The sequence below is a fragment of the Chaetura pelagica genome, unplaced genomic scaffold (assembly GCF_000747805.2).
Source record: "Chaetura pelagica isolate M959 unplaced genomic scaffold, ChaPel_1.0 scaffold436, whole genome shotgun sequence".
In the NCBI taxonomy this organism is placed as follows: domain Eukaryota; kingdom Metazoa; phylum Chordata; class Aves; order Apodiformes; family Apodidae; genus Chaetura; species Chaetura pelagica.
Genome location: NW_009953651.1, coordinates 1,903,379 through 1,931,183, shown reverse-complemented (window position 1 = coordinate 1,931,183; position 27,805 = coordinate 1,903,379). Strand labels below are relative to the sequence as shown.

Below are 27,805 nucleotides of genomic sequence, written 5' to 3'. Positions count from 1 at the left end.
CCCCCGGGCACCGGGTCCCTCCTCTGCCGGCGCCTGCGGGCAGGACGGAGAGAGACTTCAACAGGCTGGGATGGCCGCGATTTAACCCGGCGGAGGCTTTACTAGTAGACAGGTTTCTGCCGTGCTCCCAGTCCAGGCAGCAGGAAGCCGAGCCCGGCAGGGAGAAGGTGCCGGGTCGGGAGGAGCGCAGCGCGTCCCGGGCAGCGCGGGGCATGGAGAAGCTGAACAAGCTGACCCTGCCGGCCGGCGAGAAGCTCAGGTAGGGGTGGGTCCGGGCGGAGCGGCTGCCGGGGGGACTGGGAGCCTCCTAGGACAAGGAAGTTGGCAGAAGTTTTGGAGTAAAATGAAGTTATTAGTTGTCGGCAGGAAAGTACAGGGAAGTGCGGAAGGTAAATACAGGTCTGGGGTGATTAATCAGGCACAGATTTCAAACCAAAATACGTGTCTGTTTCATCTGCAGTGAAAAGCACATTCTAAAAGTGTTTTCAAAGCTGTAAGAAAGTAGTCTTTGACTCGCTAAGATGTATAAACCTTATGCAAGTTAGCAAAATTGAATTAATTGCTTAATGGTTTAAACAGAGTGTCAAATGAAGATGGCTTTTGCAGTTAAGTCCTGTAATATTTCCTAATCTTTGAAAAAACTGGTGGAATAGAGGCAAAAGGAAAACGGGAAATGTTCTTGAGTGAAGGAGAACAATGTTAAATGTAGGGTTTGAGAGGCAAAAAGCAGAAGCTGACCATTACTGAAGTATTTTTAGTGTGACTGAATTGATGTGCTGGTGGAGTTGGAACCTCAAGGCTCTTTCATCGTTACTTTTTTCTGAATAGTTAAAAGAAGGGCTGTTTCAAATGCAAGTAGCATAGAAACATTTTCCTCCGCTGGAAAGTAAGAATGAAATTGTAAAAAATATTTTTTTCCTAAAATACCTCAAGCACTCACTCAATACTAATATATAAACCATTTTCAAGTCTCTCTTGCTCTCCCCAGAAGCCCTCACATGAATCAGAATTTTCCCTTGTAAAGTTAATGTTGATGGAATGGCATGTCTTGGTATCTCCTCTTTCCATACTACTGAAATACAGCTAATGAAAGCCTAGCAGACTGCATCCTACAGCCCAGGCAAGAAATCTGTGGAAAGCTCAATGGATAGGGGAAAGAAGACAGTGAATTTCTTCAGTGTCTGCAATTTATCATCTTAAAGAGTCTAAAATGGTTTAAACAATGTCAGGTCTCAATGTTGGTGTGAACTAGCAATCTCAAGCTACTAAACTGAGTGATATAGTGGAAGGCTTGAGGTGATCAAGATGGTTACCGGTACAGAAAGAAATAAAACACACAATTTCTGCTGTGATAAAATTGTAGCCAGGATGCATCTTCTGCACATTTGCAAACAATTAAAGCAGGATTACTTTCAAGTGTTCAGAGTAGGACCATGTATGAGGGTTATAATGGTCCACAACTTGTTTGTGAAGTGATTCAAAAGCCTTAAACCAGAAAGGCAGCCATCACACCACTGCTGCATCTTTGTGCTGGCTGAGAGTCTTAATCTTGTCTGAAGATTTAATTATTGAAAAATAAGGAAGAGAAGGAGGTAGCTGTGCTTTCCTGTGCTTTAAGTATGAAAAGCTACTTTTCTCCTTCTCATGGCCAGCTCACCCTAGTTGCACAAGGAACATGGGAGAACACATTCCTCAAACATGTGAGTGTTCTCGCTGCGTGCAGTGGAAACACGTACAGCTTCAAATTGAGCAGGTCAAAATACCTCCTTAGACAGAAACCTGGGGATTTGGCTACATGGTCTCACTACAGTAACAGGATTTTAAAAACATATTGCAGAACTTACCATGAGTACATATTTATAGTATAAAGTTAGGAGAGATGTGCAAATATAGGAAGAGTTCAGCATAACATGGCTGCAGCCTTTTCTTCCTTCCTTGAAACAGCCAAATACCCTCTTGCGCTATGTGACCTGTTGACAGTGCAGTTGACTTCCTAGTATAGTCTTGTATCTGCATGGTAGACACATAAATGGTTCAGTTTGTATTGAATCTTATATAAACTAAATGGTTTTTTTAAAAATGTACCTTCCTCCATATGTCAAGATGCAATGCCAAGAAGTATTCCTGCCAAACATAGTGTCAGTCTGTGTAATTATCATTTACATTTTTCCGAAGACAGCTTTCTTAAAATGTTTGCTTTGTAGCAGCAAAAATTAAAGTAGCACTGCTGTTGAGTCAGTGTCTGAGGGTAGAGCTTTTGATTTTTCAAAGTGTAGACCTGAAAAACTAGATATTATGTGGTTTTGCAAGTCCATCTATTCTCCATGGGTGTATTTGAGCCTACCAGACTTAGCTTTTTATTGCATTAGCAAGTCTTAAGTCAGATCTGAATTCTTAACTTTTTCTATTTGTGTGTTCTAATTGCTTCCATGTAATATGGAAAAAATAATTCCAAAGCCAGATTAGATGAGTGACTTTGGTTTAGTGGAAGGTGTCTCTGTCCATGGCAGGGCTGGAACTAGATGATCTTTAAGTTTGCTTCCAACCCAAACTGTCTATGATCTTTTTAGACTTGCTGCATTTCTAGATTTTTTTAAATTATATTTATATAATACAATTATATATAAATATATTATTATTATTATAAATTTTTATTTTTATTATGACCACAAACCTTTATAATGACCCTCTGCTTATAGCTGTCTTCACTGTGTATCACAAATACCTTTTCAAAGGCATCGTTACCATCACCACTGCAGTGATGGGTAAACCATGGCACAAACCAGAAGTGCACCACATGCTTTCACTTGCCTAAGGTTATGCAACCAACAACTTCCAGATCGCAAACTTTTTCAAGAGGGGAGTTTAATGTTCTTTTCATATGACTGGACTATTTTGAAGCATTTCTTACCCCAAAAAAACCTTGAAATCACTATCTCCAACCATAACTCCCTAAAGAAAAGTAAGTGATAAAAAACCACTGACTTTTTTCTCTGGCTGGGCAAGTACATCAATTTATTTGTAATGTCTTGTTTTAACATCCCTTACTAAACAGGAGGATTTAAATCCTAATTCTATTAAAATTAAGAAGATTTTGTTTAAGGCCTGAATGTCTGTTAGTGGTCTATCATATTTGAAGTTATTTATGGTCTTCGCTAATTTCCTACTGATAGTTTGGATGCAACTAGTAGGTCTTCAACTTACCAGAGGATTTTCTGGTGCCATTTCCTCTTGAAAGTGTATAAGCAGAAAATTAATGCATTTAGAAGTGAAATTTTATTTAATTGTAAAATTATACTTTCTATGTATAGGATGTTGTAACATATTTACTTTTTGAGAAAATTAATGGGCAATATCTGAACAGTAGTTTTACACTGTAAGAAAATATTATAGTAGTTCTACTAATTTCTGTTCATAGTGACTTATAGCAAACGGACTTAGAAACTTAATCTCTTTTTTCAAGTAAATTTTTAACGCAGTTTATTGCATCAGTGGACTTGAACAAGACAAAAGGCTATAAATAAACTCAAGCAGCAAAGAAACTGGAGTTTCAAAGTGAGGTGGAGAATGCTCCCCATGACAGAACTGGGTACCAAACTCCACATTCAACTTTAAATTCTCTCCCCCCACCCCCCAGCCCCCTTTTAGTTATAAAGACTTGGGAGGAAAGGCTATGCAAATGCCTCATTACTTGCACACGGCTCAGTGGTCTAGAGGTCCAAATCAACGGTTCCACATAGGAGATTTTTTCCAGATCAGCTCCTTTTAGTTGTTTATTGCTATCTCTTCTTCACAAGTCATGGCCCCCCTCTTCTACCTGCCCTGTTCTATTTCTAGCAAAAGCCTCACCTGCCTCCACCCTCAGGCTTTACGGGCATAACAGCCTTGAAGGTCTTCTGATACACCACCCTTCTGTCTCAGCTTCCACTTTCTCCTGAAAACTTTCCACTGCACAGTTACACTTTGCATGACAGAAGCTTTTGTGGTGCACCCATGTTTTCAGCCCAACAAAATGTAGACTGAACTTAAGGTCATGTGTAATCATAGTGCTGATTGTATGCAGTCTTTAAAGTTTAACTTCACAGGCATGGGAGAAAGGAGGGCACCAGCTACATTTACCATGCTGATGAGTACAAACAAAGTTTTCTCTGTGGGATTGTTAGGTCCAGTTTACCATACAAAGCATGGGATTGTGGATAAATGACGAAGGTGTAAAATCTCTATTTCCTCTAGCTTTCTGTCAGTTTAAACAGTTTACAAACCTCTCGCACCTCTGAACTTTGGAATGGAATTATATGAAGGGCAAACTTTCCCAGATATGACTGTAAAAATCCCTTCTTTCACCCCCAATGTGACTTCCCCAGTAAAATCCTCCTGTTGCTTCTCCCTCTGGCCTTGCTTAAGCATAGCATAGCCTCTGCCCCATCTCTGTTTGTCCCTCTTTCTTCCCTTCTCTCCACTCAAACATTTAATGATAACAATCTCTTACAAGTTGTTTTTTTTTCTCACTTATCATCCTTCTCTACAGCTATGTCATCCTGCCTGGACTAATCTCTAAATTGCCCTCTTACTCAAAAACGAAACAAAAAAACACTCCACACAAACAAAAACAACAACAAAAAAAATCCCAACCTTTTCCCCCTCCCCCAAATCACCACATAGTAAATTATTCCCATACAGTATTTCCTGCCTATGGTGCTGCTTATAGGAAAGTGTGTTTAAGTGTGACTACGATCTACCTATGCTTTAAATGAAAATATGGCAATGTGGACAAAAATTATGTGATATAATTTTGAAACTATGGTGAAGAGCCCTGGTTTAATCTCTGTACTCAGGTAGTAGTGTAAGAGTATGGTCCGTTCACAGGATCAGCCATCATAAAATCATACAATAGTTTGGGTTGGAAGGGACCTTTAAAGGTCATCTATCCCAACCCCCCTTGCAATGAGCAGCTATTCTTATATAGTACATACAGTTTCATTCTACTTAGGCTGTCAAAATTGTTCAGTCACTGACATAGTTTATTCCACTACTGCTGCTCATGCCCAGTTTTCCAAATAAAATTAGGTCTGGGTAAAATTAGGTCAACATTGTAGTTTTGCTAAAATAACAGGCCATAGTAGGAGCATTTGCCAAGTATAGCAATCACAAATGACATCCTCTTAGGCCTGCAACTGTCAGTTATTCAGCAAAAGATAGTAATATAGGTTGGATCAAAAGATTTGCCCTGCCTATGGTGCTGCTTATAGGAAAGTGTGTTTAAGTGTGACTACGATCTACCTATGCTTTAAATGAAAATATGGCAATGTGGACAAAAATTATGTGATATAATTTTGAAACTATGGTGAAGAGCCCTGGTTTAATCTCTGTACTCAGGTAGTAGTGTAAGAGTATGGTCCGTTCACAGGATCAGCCATCATAAAATCATATAATAGTTTGGGTTGGAAGGGACCTTTAAAGGTCATCTATCCCAACCCCCCTTGCAATGAGCAGCTATTCTTATATAGTACATACAGTTTCATTCTACTTAGGCTGTCAAAATTGTTCAGTCACTGACATAGTTTATTCCACTACTGCTGCTCATGCCCAGTTTTCCAAATAAAATTAGGTCTGGGTAAAATTAGGTCAACATTGTAGTTTTGCTAAAATAACAGGCCATAGTAGGAGCATTTGCCAAGTATAGCAATCACAAATGACATCCTCTTAGGCCTGCAACTGTCAGTTATTCAGCAAAAGATAGTAATATAGGTTGGTTGGATCAAAAGATTTGCCTTTTTTTTTTAAGTCAAATAACAAAGGGCCAATAACCAAGCAAACAACGCAATTATTTAATTTTCTTGGCCATGGAAAAAAATAAAATAATTCCAGAAACTTGGCATAACTGTTTTTCAACTTTTTAAAAAAATATACCCCTACACAGCTGTGCAGAGTGCTAGATATTAAATCATAATATGACATTGTAGGTACCCAGTGATATGTTGATTCCAGACCAAAGCTGTTTCAGATTTTACAGGTTCATTCAAAACCTACATACTGTACACTACACTAGAATGTGATAGATGCTTTTCTTTTTGGAAGGCAAATATGCTAATCATAATGCAAAAAAAAAAAGCCCTCCATGCTGTTATGGCTTGGAAAACACTTAGATTATCAGGAGGGGGAAAAAAAAGAGTTCTCACATTGGGATAAATAGCTGTAAATACCTTTATTTGAAAATAAATATTGTTTTTATTGGTTCCCTTTCTCACTCTTTGGTCTACTCTGCTATATGATTATCACTCTGTGCTGCCTGATAGTTTTGGGAAGCAAAGTTGTAAGTCAACAGTTGAAAAAGAACAAAACAGTAATCAAGAACAATGGAATAAAGTTTCAGTTGTGCCAAGGTATAATGAAATATTTTTAAATATGTTAAGAATTCCATTGCTTGTGCTTTCTGAAGGATGAATGAAATCTGTAGTTTCAACACTGCAACCAGTTCCAGCATTGTGACCAAACACAGAGGGAAATATTAACATTTCAGTTATCTGCAGAACAGAAACTGAAAAAAATGACAACTTGTAGTGTTGAAATAATTTTCTTTAATGTTAACAATGTTACTTTAAATGAAATTTTGGACATTTAAAAATGTTTCCTTTTACTTTATTGAACCATTACAGTTCAGGATTATACTGTGCTTCTTGATTGTAGCACATTACTGCATTCACACTGCAACAAGTGAGATTTGTGACCCACTATATTTGATGTATTTCATGGAAATGCCATAAAATTACTACTTTCCTAGTTAAGCATAACACTGCAGGAATCAGAACAGTAATTTTTAACAATCTTCACTTGTGCACATAATTTATATATCTCTGATAATTAGAAAAGAGAGAATAAATCTGCTCACTAAGTAGTTTTTCTTTCACATTTTCTGTGGGTTTTAAACTGACTGCTGGATTAGAGGACTGATTTTAGTTTTATATAACAACTTTTATAGTATAAGTACCCTAAAGCACTTTACAATGTGATAGATAAGCAAATATTTATTTTAGAAAGCAAATATCACTGCTTTTATGTGCTCAGCAGATGAAAGAATTGGGAAACTGATGGAATACAATGGCTGAAAGTGACATTATTTTCTCATTTGTCTGTAGGGAACCATCATAGATTTTTGGTAAACTGTGAAAGGTCTTCACATACTGTGCAAATAAGTTTGTGACAGCCATAGTAAATGACTGAGCGGTAAAAGAATTTTTGGAAATTCTTTTATCTTTATCTGAATCTGTTAGTATATAACATTTTGGACAAGTTAATTTTCCATGTGTAAGCAAAGCCAGATGTACAATGCTATACATTTGACCTCAACATAAATTACATACTACACAGTAAACATTTTAGAAATAATTAAAATATTGCATCCTGAGGCAATAACATGAAAACATGAGCATACGTTTTTCAAGCTTAATGCAAGGGCAACCGGGCAACGTAGCCCATTAATACAATGGTTATGCTATAAGGCTACATGATTCCTTCACCTCTTAAAATATGGACACTATAAGTGTGTGTGCAAGAAGCACAGAGGCAGTTAAGTGCTACAGAAGCTGTAATTATGTGGCCAATTTAATTTAGTATAAACTTCAGCTCATGCCAAAGGAGGAACTCCCTTTCTTCCAAACTTTCCAAGGCCTCTGCTTGCCCTGCCACTTGTCTCTGCCTTCATAGCAGCAGTAATTACAGTTCCCATGATCATGGGATGAAACTGGAGATGATCCTGCTGATATCAAAGTAGGCAAAAGAAAAAAGAAGTTAGTCTCACAGCTGGTAGTTCCATGATTCATCAGAGCTGGGTAAACACCAAGGGCAGAAAAGAGCAGAATTTCCCCTTTCAGTAGTAGCCTATGTGGACTCCATTAAAACCAAAACAACTTTCCAAAGCTCCAACAAAATTTTATAGAGTTCAGTACAAAATAAACAATACAGGTGGATCCACAGGTAGCCTCTCATGAATCCCTGCCAGTGCCACCCTGAGTCCATGGTGGATATAGTGCTTCTGCAGTTTAAGCAAAAACGCTTTCAGCTCAAGGACAGCAGTGTTTTAGTCTTCATCACATGTCAAAAATGTGTCCATTATCCTGCACCCTTGTCATTTTGATTCTAAACAGGTGGTAAAAACCACTCCAGCTGAAAGGAATCTAATGCTAAAGGCATTCATTTTAATAATATTAAAGCCATAAGATACAACATCTGCAATTTTTGCTATAAGCTTATCACAACTTGAGCAAAAATACACAGAGGAAATTAGTTGCTACACTTCATTTCCTAATAAGTAAAAAAACCAAGCTGAAAGTTGTGCACTAGAGAGGAACAAGAGAGAGTTCCTGTGTCCTTCCAGCTCTGACATTCCTGTAGAGAAACTGCCTGAGAGAGGGAAAAATCTTGTCAGGGATGGAAAAGGGAGTACTGAGCCATAAAGCACAGTTTAGAAAACATGGTGAAAGTCCAGCTTGGGGGGGGGTTACCTTTACTGTTACTCATGCTGAGCAAGTATGAACAGAACCAATAATGCACTTTAAGAAAACATTTGGCTCTACAAAAAGCAATGCAAACTTATAAAAATCCAAAAATGAGTGATTCCTTTAACTTCTTACATCTACTTCGTGTATCTGGAACCTATATATATACATAAAAGCTACTGTCTTGGAACCAGTCTTGGTGATTTGTGAATATTGGGCAGCATTAATATTTCTGGACTTATTTAGTCTCTAGGAGTAGGCTAATGGGAGTGTTTGAAGTTTAATGCCATATCTAGAAGCTCTGCTTTGTTTTATTTGGCTGTCAGAGCACCATTTGGTGGAGCAAATGCAGATCATTGTGCATATAAATTCACTTTCAGTATAAGGAAAAGTGTTTAGAGGGTGTTGAGAAAACCTTTTTCTCTAGTGCACACAGCACCTTGCCTTCAAACTAATGACCCCACAAAGCTTTTCAGCCCATTGAAAAGGCACACCATTTATTTTATCCTTTCACAGTCTGTGAACTTACTGGAATAAAACACTAAGTTAGAAAAGTATTTTAGTAGCAATCTTAAATGACACAAAGACTCTGATGAAAACTGCTCTCAGATCACGAAGTAAAATTATTTTCTTTTGTCAGTGCTTATGTGTCCACATTAGCAAGACCTTAACTTAAAATTTAAGTACTTACCTAACTCTAAGGTAGTTGAAGTTAGATGTGTGCTTAAACATCTGGCTAAATCTTGGTCAAACTCATTACATGGTTAGACATGGACTTCTTCAATGTCCATGAATAAGTGACCAGAACTAAAATTGCAGATTTGAAATTTATGGAAGAGGTAGAAGAAGAGGAAAAACAGCAGAACTCACCTTCATCTTTGTGTTTGATTCACTCAGTTTTCATACCTTTCCATTACTTCTATGTCCTTTATGTGCTTATGGTAGTCGTTCAATCGACACGGCTGCAGGAATGACAGAAATGTTATCTCACCTTTAAAATGCTTGTAGAGTTCTGATTAAAAGTAATGGTACTACTTATAGGTGGCAATTTTCTGGATCTGTACCAAATCTTGTCTTTATGCCCCCCAGCCCCTGCAATGATTTTGTGCTTCCTCTTTTTGGTGAACTAATTTTTAAATTTCTGTCCTTGCTCTCCTTCACCTACCAGGCTGTAAGGTACTAGTCCTTCAGGGAGGTACAGCACTCGGTTAGTTTTAAATGTAACTGTATTTTAGAGTAATCTAATGTCTTTAGTATTTTCTCTGCTGCTTTCAAACCTTTCAGAAAGAAAAAAATGAGCAGACCCTGTGAATCTAGTTTATGTAGGTTTTTTGGTTTTTAATGCCTCAGCTGTTATCAAGACATCTGGTGAATAAAAGGGATCAGTTAACCAAAAACACTCCAAAAAAGAGCAGGTCAGTTACAGAACAGAAAAGGTATTTTAACTTTTTGTGTCACAAGGTGATGTGCAATACTCACTTAGGATGTCACAATAGATCATTATTCTTGGTATTACTTACAGAGTCACTATTACTTAGTTGGAATAAGGGGGAGAGCAAGCTGGATAAGAGAGAAGGTGTATCAAAACCTGAAATGCCTTCAGCTTTTGTTATTTATATTTTTAAAGGTATACAAAAAAGGGCCTGGCCCTGCTTTATGATAGCCAAAACCAGCTGTGAAACTCCCACAAGCAGTAAAGATGGATAAGGGGAACCAGGTCTACTATGCTAAACAAAAGGAAAAGTAATTGCAAAAAAGTATTGTAAAATGTAAACACATGAAATTGTTGGTATTAAAATACTACCCATAAAAACCTCAGCCTTGATGTAAAATGAGGAAGCAGTTGCACCAAGCAGTTGCTCTCATTGATAGGGCGTTAGCTGTCTCAGCCCCACTGATAAATCTGCATATGTTTTTCCAGTGTACAGAATTCCTAGCCACCTCAAAGTAATTATACTGTTTAATTTAATGTTAGAACTGATTTGGGTCAAAGATGTATTATGCCTTTAAATGCTGCATATTTTCACATATTCAGTCAGTGTCAGTAGTAAAAGAGAGACCAACAGCGTCTTTGTAAAAGTTACATGGAGGGCATGTGAAGATGAAAAGTATAATCAATATTTAGCCTTTCTGTGCTTCTGTGTGTACCACGTAAATGCACACCTATTGTAATTATGGGGTTTGCTTTTAGACAAAATACCAGATGATTGAAAATGGTACAAAAATAGGATGTTATGTAGACTTTAAAAAAAAAATAAAAATCAACTCTTGACAAAACTACTTATAGACATTTCCTCTTGTGCATCTTGTGAATGAAGCAGAAGACAATTCATTGCTCCTGCTTCCTTTCAGATAGGTGTCTGTAATTGACTTCTCCCCAAAAGCAATCCTCTTTCAACTTTTCTTCACAGCTTTGAGAAAGCTTTACAGATAAAAATAAAAAGCTCAATGCCTTGAAGTGTCACAGGTTACTACCTCCAACTCCATACATATGCCTCTGCTATCATGAAAGGTATTGCATGGGGTGGGCTGTCATAAGCCCCTAGAGTGGATGAGGGGAAATAACCCTGTATCCTAGACCAGCAGTAGCTCAAGTTTATCTGATTGTATCTCAAGAATTTGGTTGTGTCTTTATATATTAAATACATTTAACAGTCATTTCCTTGCAAGGGAAATCCACTCTCACTATTTCAGGTACCATATGAAATAGGGGTATGTGCATGTGGACACCTGAAGCACTTGACGGAGGTCATACACAAGGAAGCAGATGCTTTCTGTATTGTGGAATTTTCTTTTTCTTTCTAATGCACAATTAAAGGGGCAGTAAGGGAGGGAGTTGGTTTATATAATTAATTGGGTTGTTTTAGACGCACGAAACTGGTAAGTAATATGAAATTACATCTTATGAAAACACCCAGTTCACTGACATCTGTATTCTTCTACAAAGACTGTGTCAGGGGCATGTGGTATTGGAAGCCTATTGTAAGAAAGGCGGTGTGTTGTTGTGGTTTTTTTTTTAATCCTTAATTTAGCTACAGAAAATAGTTCAAGATAAGAGCATCAGCTTTTCAAAACCTCATGTAGTACTCTCACAATCCCCTTCTAGGTGCCTCCCCTCCTCCCAGCAAGCAAGAGTCTTCCCATTTGTCCAGAAACAATAAGTTTCTCTTTTTGTTAATTTGGTCACCTGCACACCTGTTTATAAAAATAGAAGCTAACAGAAACACAAAATAAAGGCCAGCTGGGGAGGACGTGGTGGAATAATTGTGGTGTGAGAGGCAGTAAAGGAGGGGGAGTGGGTTTGAGCATGCTGTTCCTCCTTTAGCTTCATGTTTTAATGTGTGTGTGGGTTTTTTAAATAACAAAGGAGGCTGTAGTAACTTTTTTGTTCTTTAATTTTTGGGTTTTATCTTCTAATAACTTAGCTTTTGTTCTCCAAATTCTACTATACTCCTCCTTTCTTTCTCTCTTCTTTTTTGTGGTTCTTTTCTGTAAAACTTTACAGCTTAAGCAGGTAGAGTGTTTTGGGATGTTTTTGTTTTAAGTCTAAATTTGTACTTACTAAATCCCATTCTAGGTTTCTACTGCTAAGCATTTGAAATTGTCTGGAAAAAAAGAAATAACTACTTTTTGTTTTCATGTGATCTCTTATGCTGCCTTTCTCAAGGCAGAAATGAGGGCTACACCTACCTGCAGTCTTACTTTAAATGAATGGAGGTAGTAATGACCTCCAGAACACGAGACTTTATAGACACAGAATGTCGGTGAGAAACAGATGTACCCAGAAAAAGGTATATGAACTGATACTGGTGTGCAAGCTGACTGATTTACACTGTGGTCATCTTTAAAAATTACTATTACTGTTTTGAAACATATTCAACTCAATCTGACATTAGGAGGAGGAGAAGGAATAGGCAGGTCACTTAACATTGAATGTGTCAATATTGTTTATAAAGCTTCCCTTGTTAGATGTGTCTGAATAGATCCTGTTCAAAATTCTACCCTTTTTAAAATGAAGAAACTGGTCCATGAGCACAGATGGGGGCTTGTTAAAGAGGCATAACAGATAATTCAGACAGTTCTGTAAGGAGCAGAAATTTAAGGAGGTATAATTCTATACCTCCAGATAAACAGAAATAAGCATGCTTGTAATACAGTAAACTTCCTATGATTCATTTTAAACTGGTTTTTGTTTTGTCACTGCTGCCTACTGACGCTGCAGTCAGCCCTGTTTCCAAAAACATGATCAGCACCACTCCCAGCTCGGCGCACACGTCTGTGCTTGCAGCCAGGCACTCTGAAACAATGGGCCCAGACTCTTGCCCTGGAGCCCACACAGTGTATTCCTACAGCAGAGGTGTCACTTCCTAGGGGCTGTCCCTCACCAGGTGACGTAGGCAACTGTACGGCTAAAATTCTGACACCAGTCTGTATGCTGAAGGCCCAAAGTACTGGATTCTCTGTGCACACGTAGGTGAACCGTGCCCTTCACGCACACAAGAGATCACCCTCTGCTCCCAGGAGCAGGGGGAGGCCACAGCCACTGAGGAGACATTCATGCCAGATGCTCTGAGCCATAATATATGTATTTACATAAGACATACTTGCAAATGACTTCACAGATTTATAATGCTAATAAATACAATTTCTCAAAAAACAACCTGAATGGTGGAAGAATTTCTTATTACACAGATCTGTCTGAAATTAAGACAGATTCCTCTTTCTCAAGTGTGGGGACTCTGCACCCCATCTCACATCTGAGTTAGCAACTTATTGCACGCTTTATTTTTCTTCAGTTATTTATACTTTTTATCTCTTTAAAAATTATTTAAACTTTGGAACACTTTTGTGGGATAGCTTTTATGCAAAATAGCCAAAATTTTCCATCTGATGCTTGAGAATGGGGAGATGCCACAGGCCAGGCTCATGCATCGCCCTTCACTTGACATACATTCCTCATACACTGAGCTGTGATCAGATCAAAGAGAGGGTGGTTTTGTTTCATTTTGTTATATCTCAAAGCAGCTCCACCCATCCTTGAGCACAACTAGGTATTTTGTGATAACAAATCCTTTCAGGGTATATTGTGTTTGCAATGCTAAACCTTTCCTTCTTTCTTTATATATGTATCACAGCTAGTGAGCCCTTTGTCATTACATCTGACAATCCTGAATTGTTGGAGGTCAAAATTGATAATAAGAAAAATAGCAACACAGGGCTAAAAAGCATTTCCTTCAGCAGTCTTTTATGCTTTTCCCTCCAACATGTAGAATTTCTAATGTATTTGTTAGAAATCAAAAACTTTTTAGAAACTCCAAGCCAAGACTTCCAGACTTCTCATCTGCAGAAGTTGAAAATCTATTCTGTGTGCAGTGAGTACCCAATTGAAGGGTCCCATCCAGTTTGTGCCTGTCACAATTAAACTGGATCTCAAAATAGCTCCATATTGCTGAAAACTGTTTTCAGAGATTAACAGTGACACAGACTGCACTTTCATCTGTAACCCTGGTTTTATGTATAACCAAGTTGAATGAAGCATTGCTGCTTGTAGTCAAGAATCAACTCTGAAGTTTCATGCAATGAAAGGTAGAACTAGCATTACTTATTATTTTCATTTACAGTATTAGCTGATTGAGGTCCTTGAATGTTTCTAGTATCTGTTCATTGTAAGAGAACAACTAGAGAATAAACTTTAGTTGGTAATGAGGTCCTCGCTCAGACATGTTGTGAAGAAAGGTTGTTGTTATGTACCTGCAGCAAGGGCCGTCTACACTGGGCCATAGTAGCTTCCATTTCCTAGATAATCCCAGAGCTGCTGCTCTGTTAAATTTTCCCAACAATGAAACTCTCTACTTGAAGTATTGGCTTAAGTAAAGAAAAATATTTGACAGTCAGACAAAAGTTATTTGAGAGCTAGCCAGATACACAGATCCAGGCAAAATGTTAAACCAATAAATGCCCCCTTCTGTGCTTCATTTTCCTCATCACTCTGGAATGGCTTTGGGCTTAAACTGGAGACCCTTAAGATCTGGAGAATCCCCTGGCTATAGGCTTTGCTATCTGTCTCTTGTCTTTTCTAGATATTTTTCTTTGCCTTTTCTGCAAGTCAGACAGCTCTTTGTGAAACTTGTCAGTTGTAGCCTACTCTATTGGCTGGCACCTCAAGAAATCTCAGCCTCTAGCTAACTGGACAGACTGGTTTTTGCAGCTCGTTCAATTTCATGGGTCAAACGGGATTCCACTTGAACTGGAGATCATCCACGCTTGATGACTTTCTTGATGATTTACCACTATACACGGTACTGGTTATCTGCTTACTCTCCCACGCTTAATACAAGTTGTCCAATGACAACAAACTAAGTATTCCAGAAAATTCCAGAGTTACATCATGATAAAAATTGAAAAAACACACAATGACACTTTTACACTCCTTAACTTGCCACAATTTGTAGTTAGAAAATGAAATGGCTCTAGAAACAGAATAAGAAATAAGAAGCAGAGATTTTAAATAAATTTGATAATGCAAAAATGGGAATGTTTTTGGTCCATCTGCATGGGAAAAAGAATTGATCACACCAGCAATAGAACAAGCAATTGTCCCTAATCTAAATGTGCTCTTTTTTTGTTTTAAAATATGAGTATTTATTAAAATGCTCTTTTAAAATATAGCCTTTTTCAGTGCCCATGGAACACCCATGATAATCTAATCAATTAACCTAAAAGTGATCAAATTAAAATTAACTCTTCCAGGTACTCATAGTTACCCATTTTGGGGTGGCTTTTATTTGTTTATGGGTGGGTGTATTAGAGATGAAAGTGACAATATAAAATAAAATCAGTCATCTGAAAAATTAAAAATCTTTAAAATATATCTATAAAGCCATAATTTTGCTATTGTAAAGATCTGTTAATGCCAGAGATGAGCAATGAACAATATTCAAATCTAAATCTACAGTTAGGTTGGTTTTTTTGTTTGAGGCCTGTCTCTACCAAACAATAAATACGGAAAGAAAAGTAACTGATGGTCACATGCATTTCTAATTAAAAGCTGGCAAGCCTTTTTGAAAAGGACACAAACACTTGCAAACAACCATTCTCCCCTAAACCAAAGCTAAACCATTTAAATCTCCTCTGATACTTTTAATTCCTCATTACTTTTCATTTATAGACACTGCCAGGTGCCAGCTGGGGCACAAGAAAGAAACATTAAGCTGCAGAAGATGGCTATTTGTGATGCTTCAAGCATAACCAGAAGCTGCATCTATTAGGAGAAAAAAATATTTTTTTAAAAAAAAACCTCCACAGAAAAGCAGAAGTTCTGAGATCTTCACCCCAAATTTGCAGATTTTTTTGTATGTGGTTAGTTTAGATAACAATCCAGGCTGTTCTCATAGATGTAGTGCATTGTTGAAGGAAATTTTTAAACATTTTGCTGTGCACCCATTTCTCACATCTATAAGTATTATTTTTTTATATCAGCAGGTAACACTATATTCTTTCACTGTAAATTAATAGCATGAGGTTTGAGCAACAGTTAAAGATGTGCTTGTGAATTATTTGTCATTCTCTTTTTTGCTGAGTTGAGAACCTAAAAAACACAGGTTGAATATTTTTTAAGTAAAAATGGGCAAAGATTTAGGCTCTAGGAATACTCTTCAGGTATCATACCCATGATCTATCTTGTCAGAACAGGATACTTCATGTTGTTGTATTACAGGGCTGCTGGAAATCTGAACTGTCCTTCAATTCCAGATGATGTAATGAGAGAATAAGATTTTCTGTTCTGTTAATAAGTACTGTTAAGACTAAAAGTAGGCTTTGTTATTTATTTCAGTATTCCAAAAGCTGACAAGTAGTCAATTATTTAACTGTCCTTTTTAAGCAAGACTCATAAAATGATATTAATTTTCACTACATACTGTAATTGCTCTAAAATCATTAGCAGGTGTAGCAAGGTCCCTCTCAGCATATAGAATGGTATAATTTTTCCTCTTCCTATTATAATTGCAAACACTATGGTAATGAGATAAACTGTCCACAGATAAAATTATGTATTTTCAGAAATCAGAGGGCAAACCCATTATAGCTGTGGAGTGTTGTAGAGTCCGTCCTGAAAAAAAAATGTTAACATCTAAATACTCTAAACTATTAATGTAGGCAATTATGCTCTTTTGTGATGCACTTATTCTTAAATTGATTGTTTAAATTGCACTTCATTCTATTAAGGAGAAGGATAATACAAATCATGCCAGAGAACTCTCTTAAAAATGGAGGGAAACTGCATACACAAATGATTTAGCAACTAAACTACTTACTGGATATACATTAAGCATTTTTGATCTGTGAAATATTAGTGGAAAAGCATTTTCTATATTTTTTTCTTAATTGATATAAATGGGTATAAACAACAAATTGCCACATAATTTTAATGTTGGCTTTGTTTAATATCTTACAGGAAGCTTCAAAAGATGGTACATGACATCAAGAAGAATGAAAGCGGGATAATAAACAAGTTCAAAAAGTAAGTTTGAAATGCTAATGTTAGTTTTATCAGTTTGGGGAACTTCAGATTGCTAGTACAGCATACAGTGCTTTAGTGGTGGGACCATGTTATTCTAGAGGGATGTACTTCAGTGCACGTGAAGAGCTCCAGTCCAGACTGCAGCGTGCAGAATTGTCATCGGTATTAAGAGTTTCATAAAGTAGCTGCAGAACTGGCCTTCAACAGGAGGTTGTGTTTGCAGCCCTAAAAGTAGTATTTGGTAAAATGGACTTTTCTTGTGTATTCTTGGGAATGATCACCACTGCTTGTTTGGGCATGTGCCTTTCTCCTCAGGCCACTGTCTAATGCTACCTGCTGCAATTAAGTTTTCATTTGAGCTCCACCTTGAACCAACTGGTCAGACATTATAGTTAGAATTCCTATTAAAATGCTAAGCTCTCCTGTGTTTCAGACCCATAAAACAAAGCCCAGTATTACCTAACATCCTTATTCCAGTAAGAAGTGCTATACAGCATGCGTATTGATGTCATGTGTATATGAATATCATAAAATATTCATGTTTATTTATACATAAACATTCTAGTAATTCTGCATCCTTGTCAAATGCATATACCATTCACTGTTTCCAGTCAAACATCTATTTAAACCAATTAGGTATTTAGAACATTTTTTTCTTTTTCTTAATGCAATAGTTCATTTGCATTGAACTTCCATTTGGATCAATTTTCTCATTCAGATGTCTTTCTTTACATGGGTCATTGACAACAAAAGTACTGACTACCTGTAGCAGCTAATTAGGACACAGTATCTGCAGTGTTTCCAGGACAGCCATATTCAATTCTAGAAATAAAGCTCTCATACATAAAAGGCACATATAAACATTGTTTAAAATTGTTCCTAAAGAGCAATCATGATGGCTCAGATCAAGGAAAAAAACAAGTATCATTTTAACAAGAGCTAATTGTAGGTGCATAGGAAGCAGTCAGTAGGCTGGTGGAAGAAGCAATAGAGCTCTGCCTGGTTTGGTTATACAAGACCTCCAGAAAGCTGGGCTGCCTACAGCTACTGCCCCTGCTGCCAGCCCAGGTGGGGCTGGTGTTCATGGGGCAGCTGCCCTCCCTGGCAGAGGTGGGGGGGATACACCTCTAGTAGCAGCAGCTCTACTGTTCACCAGGCAGGAGGAGCAACCTGAGGTTGCAAACCCTTCTTTGTGGCCTCTTGATGACAGCTGTGTTTCTCTCCACAAACTTTGAGCAGGTTCTGATGTTTACACATAATAGATCATGTTTTTTCTTTACTCATCCTGTTTCACTCTAGTGGTGCTGTAATTTGCAGTAAATCACATTCACATGGTATATGTACTTATTTCCACACAAACACAAAAATAAATTTTTCCTTAAAATGACCCACTTTCAACTACTTGGTTCTTTAGTTTCATCTAAGGGTGCTTTTGATTTTAACACAGTAAGTATATAAATAGACAACTGCGTTCAGAGATCCATCTGCAAAAAACTTGGTTTCATCTGGAACCTGTTCACAGGGAAAAGCTTCTAGGTTGTCAAGGCTTTTGGTGGGATTTTGTAAACAAGGAGGATTGGGTTGGTTTTGTTGTTGCCTTTTAATAAAGGGTGGCTTCCTACTTGACAGTAGTAGTTTAAATGTAGTTAAGGTTAATAATGTTGCTGCACATCCAGTTCAAGTGCCTCATAGAGGACAGCAGATGGTAGAAACAGTAGCAGCATCTCCAGTTTATAATTTGAGGCAAGAAATTATCTTTTGTAGTTGCCTGAACATGAATTCTGCTGTTAATTAGTATTACTCTGACTGTGTGTCCTTCCTTGAGAGTAAGAGAAGGACAGACCAGGGAAAAATAACAAGAATTAAATGTAGCTGAAGCTGGGAAGGTCAGAGGTGCCATTGTTAAATGTCAGATACAAGATTGCTGCTACAACACTGCTATCCTTTGATTCTCTCAAGATTTAAAAATAAAAATAAAAATAAAAATTAAAATATTTAAAAAGCAGGCTCATAAAAACTCTCTTAATGTACAATAGCAGCAGAAAGCTCACCTTTCATCTCCTCCAGCTGTAGGAATACAAATTGAGATGTAAAAACAATCTTTCTGATACTTCTATGGCTCATCTGAGTCATGTTAATCTATTCTACAATTAATGAAGATCAGAAACTGATTTCTTTAAAACTGAAGAAAAAAATTGTTATATTTGTGCACAACTTCAGAATTCATATCTTGAACCTAGCACATAATCAGACTTGCAATAAAAGCATGAGTTGACAAAACTGATAACAATATGTTCAAGAGATGCCAAGCTTTGCAGAATTAGAGCTGGCTGCATTTCTCTCAATGTGCGCTTTAGGGGCTTTTTGTTTAGTTTCAGCAGATGATTTTTCTTTAAAAAGCTGTTATCCAGTTGATCACTTCCTCCCTATCAGTTATAGGATTCTTTTATTAAATGTTGAGGATCTAAACATGACTGAAGCAGGAAAAAAAAAATATACAAATTGGCTTTATGTAGCACAGATTTGGAACTTGTCTAGATGCTGGGAAAAAAATGTTGTTTTGACTCAAATTCAAACCTATTGTAAGTAGAAAAAATGTTAGTAAAGTCAAATAGTGTACTTGCTTATCCCAAGCCTAAAGTTGTCACACATGTACTGTAAGTCCCTGCTACTGAAATTGAAAGAATGATCAAATACCTATGAAATATGTTTGATTTACTACCAGTAATTGTTAAGTCACTTCTAAAATCTGGATTGGTTCTTGATTATGTAGAAAAGTAAGATAAGTTCTTGCATCAAGTGTGTTGTTCTCAAGGGTGCAGGTGTAGAGGGGTGTCTACCATATGTGTATTTTAAAGGTCTGTTGAAAGCGGTTTGAAGTGGTTATAACAGGAAAGAAAACTACAGATTGTTTCTTCATTCCTTAAAAGTTCCTGGTATTCATTTGCTGTTCTGAGTCAAAATTTTCTAACAGCAAAAATACTGCCCACTGCAAGCTACCCTTCACCTCCTTGCCCTTAATCACATGAACAGTCCCAGCTGCTGTGCAGATCCTGATATCAAAGATGATTATGTACTCAGGTGTAGAAGCAATAGGCATAGCCAAAGTTGTACAAACAATGAGAGCTGGGGGCATTTTTTCATATTCACATCCTTGGTACTACAGGACAGGGACTTAAGAGAGAACTCATAGGTTTCTCTACAGGATGACCATCTGTGCTTGAAATACACTGCAAAGACATAGCTCTCATCTGTAAATCATAAGCTTTAAGCCTCTACGGTTTGTTCAGTGGAATTCTAATTCCCTTGGATTTGATGCTAAAAGTCATACTGCATGTTCAGCAAAGTCAGGACTTCACCCCAACATTTTTGTACATGCTGACCTACTGTGTTGAATAAGAAACCATAAGTTCAGGTCACTCACATTGTTGCAATATCACATCCTATCAAAACTTCCTTTGCAATGTCATCAGAAATCATGCACTTCTAGTTATTTGTCTAACTGCACACAATCCAAGTTTATGTATTTCTTGAAATCACATTTGCCACGTGACCTGAAACACTGAAAGAAAATAGATCTCTTCATTTGCTTTACCCAGCTGTTCAGCTGAATGAGTTTTTACTTCACATTTGTCTGGTCCATTTTCCTATACCATTTACACTTAGACCTTAACTTCAGGCAGAAAAATGGAGTCGTGTCACTAAATGTCAACCTCCATAGCTGCAGCTAGATGACACCATGATAAAACTATTGGCAGAGGCAAAAGTGCTATTTTATGGACTAAACAGTGAAAGAAAAGTACTGAAATCAAGCTATACGACACTTACAAAGAGAAACCAGGAAGAAGTATAATACCTAATTTTAACTGTATTCTGAAGAAACATTAATTTCAACATGCAGCTCAATAGAAGTTTTTACTGATAAAATGATATTTCATCAAAGTAAACATTAATAAATCACAACTGTATGCCATTTCACTGCCACAGCACATTGTAAAGAAAATGTACAAAAGAGTAGAAATAACACTTTAAGAAAATTTCAGATTAATTCTTTGTGCAATCGCCAGAAACTTCCAAAGCTATAACAAACCATTGCACTAGGTCATGAGAATACAGCTCAGGAAAAGTTTATCTGTCTGCTGTATTGCACCTATTTGGAACTCTGAAAAGGTTTTCAGCAAAGTTCAATTAATTTATCTTTTAATCATAATTGTAATGATCTAGTGCACTTACAACTAATACATACTATAAATATTCAAATCAGTAAAGATGTCAATATAATTTTTTTAAAGCCTATTAAGTTAAAATGGTTCCTAAAAAGGGAGTGGATTTTGTACAGAATTAACATCAGAAAAACTTAAACGCTTGTGAAAACAGGGAGTTTTTAGGCATCTCTTGAACGATGGGAGAGTGAGCAGAAACACTAGTGAGGAAGTGCATCTGGAGGGGAATTAAGTGCTACAGGTAAAGGGCTACTACTGCTTACATTTGGTTACTTTTCTGGGTGTAGCCTGCAAAAGTAAGTGTTGCTAGAGCAGAAAGGCCAGACCTCTGCTGCAGTTTATTTAAAATCATCTCCATTTGGTGCAGGAAAAACAAAATGTAATATTAACTCAAAGCATGTGATTTTAATATTTGCAGTTCCAACAGAACTCTTCTATGTGAGAAGTTAAGCACATGCCTAAATGCTTTTGCTCACCCTCAGCATGATGTAGAGAGGAAATCTCAGAATACATTGGTTTTTAAAATGCAATAGTTAATTCTCCCAAAAGTTATTGTGAATTGCTGTACGTTGCATTCTGTTCTTGTGTGAACAGCATCTAGACCCCATTGCATGAAATGTGTCAAATGCTACCTGGTTATTTGTTGAAGCTGAAATGTATATAGTGAGATGTGTTGCTTTTAAAACCCCTAAACATACTCTCAAAAATGTACTTGGATTTTATTGAGTTCTTTAGAACTGAAATTTCTCAGGGTTTTTTCTAAATCTGCAGAATATTACTTGTTTTCTATTAAATTTTAGAAAGTTATTCATTCAACTAAAGTAAATGGCAACTTGAATTATTTGTGTTCTATCACAGCTAAACCAGAGATACTTCACCAGCTGTAACAAAAGTCCAGAACAGAGTAGAATACTAGAATATTTTACTAGAATATTTTACTTAGAAATTGCATTTGCTATAACTTTATACAACTCTGTTTAAATGTGTTAGGAAATAATTGTTTTCTATTGAAATATGTATGCTCAGTTGGATGGCATTTGAGTCTTTCAGTCCTTTCTCACTAACTTCAGGGAAACAGACTGAAGTCAATTGTGACTCTTTGAGCATTTATGAGGATAATTACATCAGAATCTGAAATAGCTAGGTAGCCACTCCTTGGCATAGGGGTGGTCTTTTGAGTTTGCACTGTGGTTCGCACATTGAGTGAAGTTTCGGCTCTTCCAAAGCAAACCTCCAATTGACTTCAAAAGATCTTGGATTTCAGTTCTGGCACTCAGTAAACCATACCAGTACAGTGAGAAGTTTTTTTTAAGTGGATGTGAATTTTAGAATAAATAATATATTGTAAGAAATCTTAGTAAATGCAGATGTGGCCATGAACTGTTTCAGCTATGTGACAGAAACATTATTTCTTTTCTTCTATTGATATTCAGGTTCCAAAATGAACAAGTGGCCTTAATTTGCAAAACTGGGAAAGATACTTGGGATCGGTATGCTATTTCAGAGCTGCACAATGGCACGATAGGCTGCTTAGACACAGACCTCTGTTCCGTGCTTCGTATGCTTTTTTATAACATATTTACATTTTCTATTGGGGCCACTGCCAGGATTCAAAAGGCCTGGGACAAAGTGTTGAAGTCTTTGGCTTAGCAGCTTGAAATGTAGAATGCAGCTTAAGCCACATACTTTACACTGTGACCTGGACAGCCTCTTGCTATTGCTTCAGATCCACTGTTTTCCAAGTATCCACCTCCTCTGAACAACTCAGCATAGACATGTTGCAAAGGACATTAACAGATTTTGGTTTATCCTCCCTAAGACCTGAGGTCTGCCCTGGCAGTGGCCCTAGGTTTTTCTTTCTAATATACCTGTTCTAACCCAGACAGAAGACAACAGCAGAGCTGTTGAAAATGCTTTATAGTTTAATGTTTGTACACAAAGTTGTATTGTGCTGCAGGAAATTAAAGACTTAGAGGAGGCAGCTGTCCTCATTAGTGTTGTTAGTAATGAACAAAGCAAGTAAACACTTCAAAATAACGTGCCTAGATTGATTTTGGTTTGGTTTATTGGGTGGGTTTGGGGTTTTTCTTGGAGCCTCAGTAATGCCTGCAGCATTTATTTATTGATTCATGCATGTGCTTGCTTGTTGTTGTTGGGGGTTTTTTTGTGACTATCTGAACACCAGAATTCCAGTAATTCAACTCAAAAGTAGCCAAAGCATTTCTCAACACAGACAGAAAAATTCTGCAAATTGGTGGGTTAGTGCCAGCATTGCCCCTACCCTGTTTTACACTGATATAATTACAGCTAAGCAGCATGCTCACTACCTAAATACCAGTGTCTGAATTCTTGAGGTAAAGCAGTCACTTCAACGAGTCATTTTAATGTAAATTGGTTTTATGTTTATATAGCTACAAAAAGCAAAGGTGTTTTTTTCTCTTCAGATCCATCAGTCTGGCCTCTGATGTCACACATGCACCACTCAATTTTTATTTCAAACCCAAATTCTTCTCTTTTTTTACTGAGTAATGAAATAACTGATATGTCAACTGTCTGTAATACAGTGTCTTCACTGGACAGCTGCAATTTAGCAAAAAGGTGTATAAATATCTATACACATATATATGAACAGAAGTATATGTGTGTATACACATATGTATACTTCTGTTTGCTAAATATATCCATACATGCACATACATATACATACATATATGTATAGCCCCAAAGATTTTTTCAGTATTTATATAAATTATCTTTTGATTCACTTGGTATTATAAATGTCATTTTAACAGTATTTACCAGAAAAGGGGCATAACACCCTAACATAATAAGTGGAAACAGAGTCTGGCCCTGAGACACCTAGTGTACATGTAAAAGTTAATCGGAAAATAAAGCACATACAAAAATATAGCTATAAAAATAGAATTGGAGTGTGTTGCACCACTTCCTATGCCATAGCCTTAGCAAAGTTTCTGTGAGCCTGAACAGATTTTCATCTTCAGGTAGATATGCATCTCTGATCCCTACATTATCTGTTTCTGCATCAAAATGAAGAGGAGGGTGGGTGTGTATCAAAGCTATTCTTTCAAAATATGTTCTTAGCAAAAAAAAAAAATAATCTCAAATTAGTTTCTATTTCTTATCTGTTTCTAGCTTTTCAAAGCATTCTCCTGCAGCTATTTGCTAAGCATGTGTGATGGTAATCTGTATTTCTTCAGCTGTAGGTATCTTTTGTTATCAGCTTTTTAATGTGTCTGGCTAATGCTCCCTTCTAGTGAGTGTTACTTACAAAAGCATAATAATTATTGCTTACAGGCTGAAAAAAAAACCTCCACCAAGTGTACCACAAAGGGATTATGCTTCAGGTAAGGCTATATTAATGTAAAGTTAAACTGCATGTCTGTGTGTATTTGATATCTGTACGCCTATTTCAGCTATATATTTCCACATAATTTGTTTTAGGTAGTTCACACCTCTGCAATGAGAGGGAAGAAAAACATGGCAAGTTGTCCCAGTGTGAAGAAAGAGTAGCAAGTAACTGCTCTTTCAAACTCAGTATTTACACAGTATTTACCAAGGTTCTGTATGTAGGATGTTAAGGAAACAGCAACATGATAATTGAAGCAAAGAGGAAGTTATCAGAGAGTTCTTCCATGTTTAACATAAACACTTGTAATTAGTGTGCTGGCTTGGAGCTTTAACAGAGAAACAAGAAAGTTCAGGGCCCAGAAGTCATTGATAGATACATTATGTAAAAATTGTTACTCCTACTTAAAAATTAGATGCATTAGCAGGACACTGCATAAAGTGCATGTGCTGCTGTTCAGACCATGTGCAGTTTGCTGTTTTCTAATGCTTGTCCAACAGATCTGAAACAATTTATCAAAAAAAAAGCAAGCAGGAATTTCATTTACTATTCAGTCCAAACCAGATATGTTGCTCTGAATTTTTTTGGGAAACTTTGAGCTCTTTTTTTTTTTTTTTTTTAACTGAAAATAGACTGTACGATATATATAGTATATGTATTTATCAATCTATCCTTAAAAATGTTTACTATTCCATCTCCTTAAATAACTCTAATGTTTGGTTTAGAACATGCAGACAATGAAGAGGAACAATGGTCAGATGATTTTGTAAGTATATATTTTGGGGTAGTAGGAGGTTACTGTAGCAACAAGTTCAACACAAGCAACAAAAGTTTATTTTTTAATCATCTACTTGTGGTTGAAGTTTTTACTACTAAAATGTCATCTTAGTTGTTACATCAGCAATATTTACAAGCTGATTTTTAGCTACCCTAGGTTTTTTACATTCAAATTTGAAGTAGACTCAGAAGCACTGTCAGTGGCAGCCATGGATACTAAGCTTTTTGGATAAGTGCGTGGCATCAGTTTGAGGGACTTCTCAAACTGAACAGTAATTTCAAAACCATAAGATCTTCTGGCTGGGGGAGGAAGGGTGGGAGGGTTGAAGAGGGGAAAGCCACTTCTTCCTAAAGATGAAAAATTTCTCAGAAGATTTTAGAGAACATTAGAATTATGCAAGTCATGGTCATCAGCCATGTAAAGTAATTGTGACAGTGTACAACCATCAGCCTGAAGTGACGATTTACCTTTTGGACTTAGCCCTTTTAATAGGAAATGCAGAGGAAAAGACAGGACACATCAGGAGTAAAATCTGGAACTAGGAATGAAGTGTCCTATAAAGGAAAACAAGCTGTTGGTCCGTAATTTGGAGACTGTGGTGTGAAAAGATGCTGTGGAGACAGCAAGGAGACAAGGAGTACAAAGCTTTTGGGAGGACAAGAAGGGAAGGCTGGAGTGCCTTTTTGGGGTTTTTTTGGGGTTTTTTTGTGTTGTGTGTTTTTTGGTTTTTTTTAGAGAGGGAGCACTGAAAGGGAGTGTAACATGTCCTTTTAATGATGCATTCTTTTAATTTAGCTGATTGTACTCCTGCAAGGATGTTTGTGTTGTACACTGCTATGAAGCCATATGTATGTTATGAGATGAGAAATGGTAAGTTCTGTCTTTCTAGGACAGTGATTATGAAAATCCAGATGACCACTCTGACTCTGAGATGTATGTTGTCCCCAGCGAAGAGAATCCTGATGACAGCTATGAGCCGCCTCCAAGTGAGCAGGAGAAAAAGAAGATTGCTTCCTCATTCCCCATTTCTAGGGGTGAATATGCAGGTAGCTATGGACTAATTGGATATGTCAGCTTGATAATTGCTTATTTATCAGTAATAAAAGAGAAGTGGTCTCAAATGGACTAACCTTAAGTGTTTGCATTTAATGCTGACAATCGGGTCTTTAGCTTTCAGGAATATGATTTGTTGTTACAGCATGAAGCAGGTTAGTATTGCTGCTAGCAATGTTTAGAATTTTAATATAATGTGTCTTAGAGACTTTGATAGACATCTACTACCTACAAAATTCAAGCAAAGGTATGGGAGATATTGCTAACTCCAGATTCATCTGCATAATTTAATGCAGGAATTCTTATCTAAGATTAAGCACATAAGACTACACAGGTCCCTTCTTAATTGTCTCTGTATCTCAAATCATTATTCCAAAAGCAATAAAACAGGACAAAACAGCACAAATATACACTCCATACTGTCTGTCAAGATTTGTACTGAGGAGATTAAATATCCTGCAAAACAGGAAAAGATCAATATTTTATTTACAACAGTTCAGCATAAAGGCATATTTTCTTCCTGTTTTGATTCTTCTAAACTTTGGGCAGATTGTACTGAAGTTAATTAAAGTTAGCTTAAGTTTGAGGAATATTTGGACCACAGAGAAAAGAAACGTTGGCATGATGCCTACTTTCATTTTTGTATGATACAAGACTGTTACTGGTTATAGAATAATCATCAAAGTGCTAAAATGCCACATATATACTCATAGAAGTTCATCAGCACTTCAATGTGTTCTTTGAAAAGGGGAAGAATTTTTTTAGTGGTATCCCAGAGGACCTGGCATAATTTGTTTAGTCCTGCCCTTCGTACTGTAACAGCTGTTTCTCTCATATGTCAGATACATTCTTTCTCACTTCCTTATCATCAAGTTCATACTGGCACAGGACATACTATGTAATGGACTATACCACCAGCCACTACCTTTCCCCCAAGGAGTTAAACAGTTGTTCATTCAACAGTCAGTGTTCAAGCACCCTCTGCAGCTTGACACAGAGGACGAAGTTGCTACATTAAGTGATGAAATAGGACCAGTTTGTACACATGTCTCAACATCAGGACCAGCATACACTCAGGTTTGCCTTTTCACCTGAGCTGCAGCCACGGTAAAGACTTGTTTGCACAGTCAGTAGAAGGTGGCCCAGAGGTTAATGTGTCATTTGTACTAAAACTGTTGCTTTCTTCCATATTTCAAGACAATCGCACCAATCACCAGCAGCTTCCTCCCATGAGCAAACCTCTCCCAAGTACACCCAGTCCAGCCACATCAAGACCAAAGAAACCATCCCTGCCTTTGCCATCTCCTGCTGCAAAACCTAAAGTACCACCAAAGCCAAAGGAGTGTAGTGATGATGAGGTAATGTTTA

At 37.1% G+C, this 27,805-nt stretch overlaps 1 protein-coding gene across 1 annotated transcript in view; it reads left to right on the top strand.

Moving 5' to 3' along the window:
• Positions 1 to 27,805, top strand: part of BLNK (B-cell linker) — an 83,972-nt gene that overhangs the window by 38,824 nt on the left and 17,343 nt on the right. The window contains exons 3-8 of the mRNA XM_010000048.1: positions 16,951 to 17,016; positions 22,673 to 22,729; positions 24,555 to 24,604; positions 25,332 to 25,372; positions 26,274 to 26,430; positions 27,635 to 27,795. Of these exons, the coding sequence (XP_009998350.1) occupies positions 16,951 to 17,016; positions 22,673 to 22,729; positions 24,555 to 24,604; positions 25,332 to 25,372; positions 26,274 to 26,430; positions 27,635 to 27,795 (532 nt within the window). The remainder of the gene's footprint in view (positions 1 to 16,950; positions 17,017 to 22,672; positions 22,730 to 24,554; positions 24,605 to 25,331; positions 25,373 to 26,273; positions 26,431 to 27,634; positions 27,796 to 27,805) is intronic.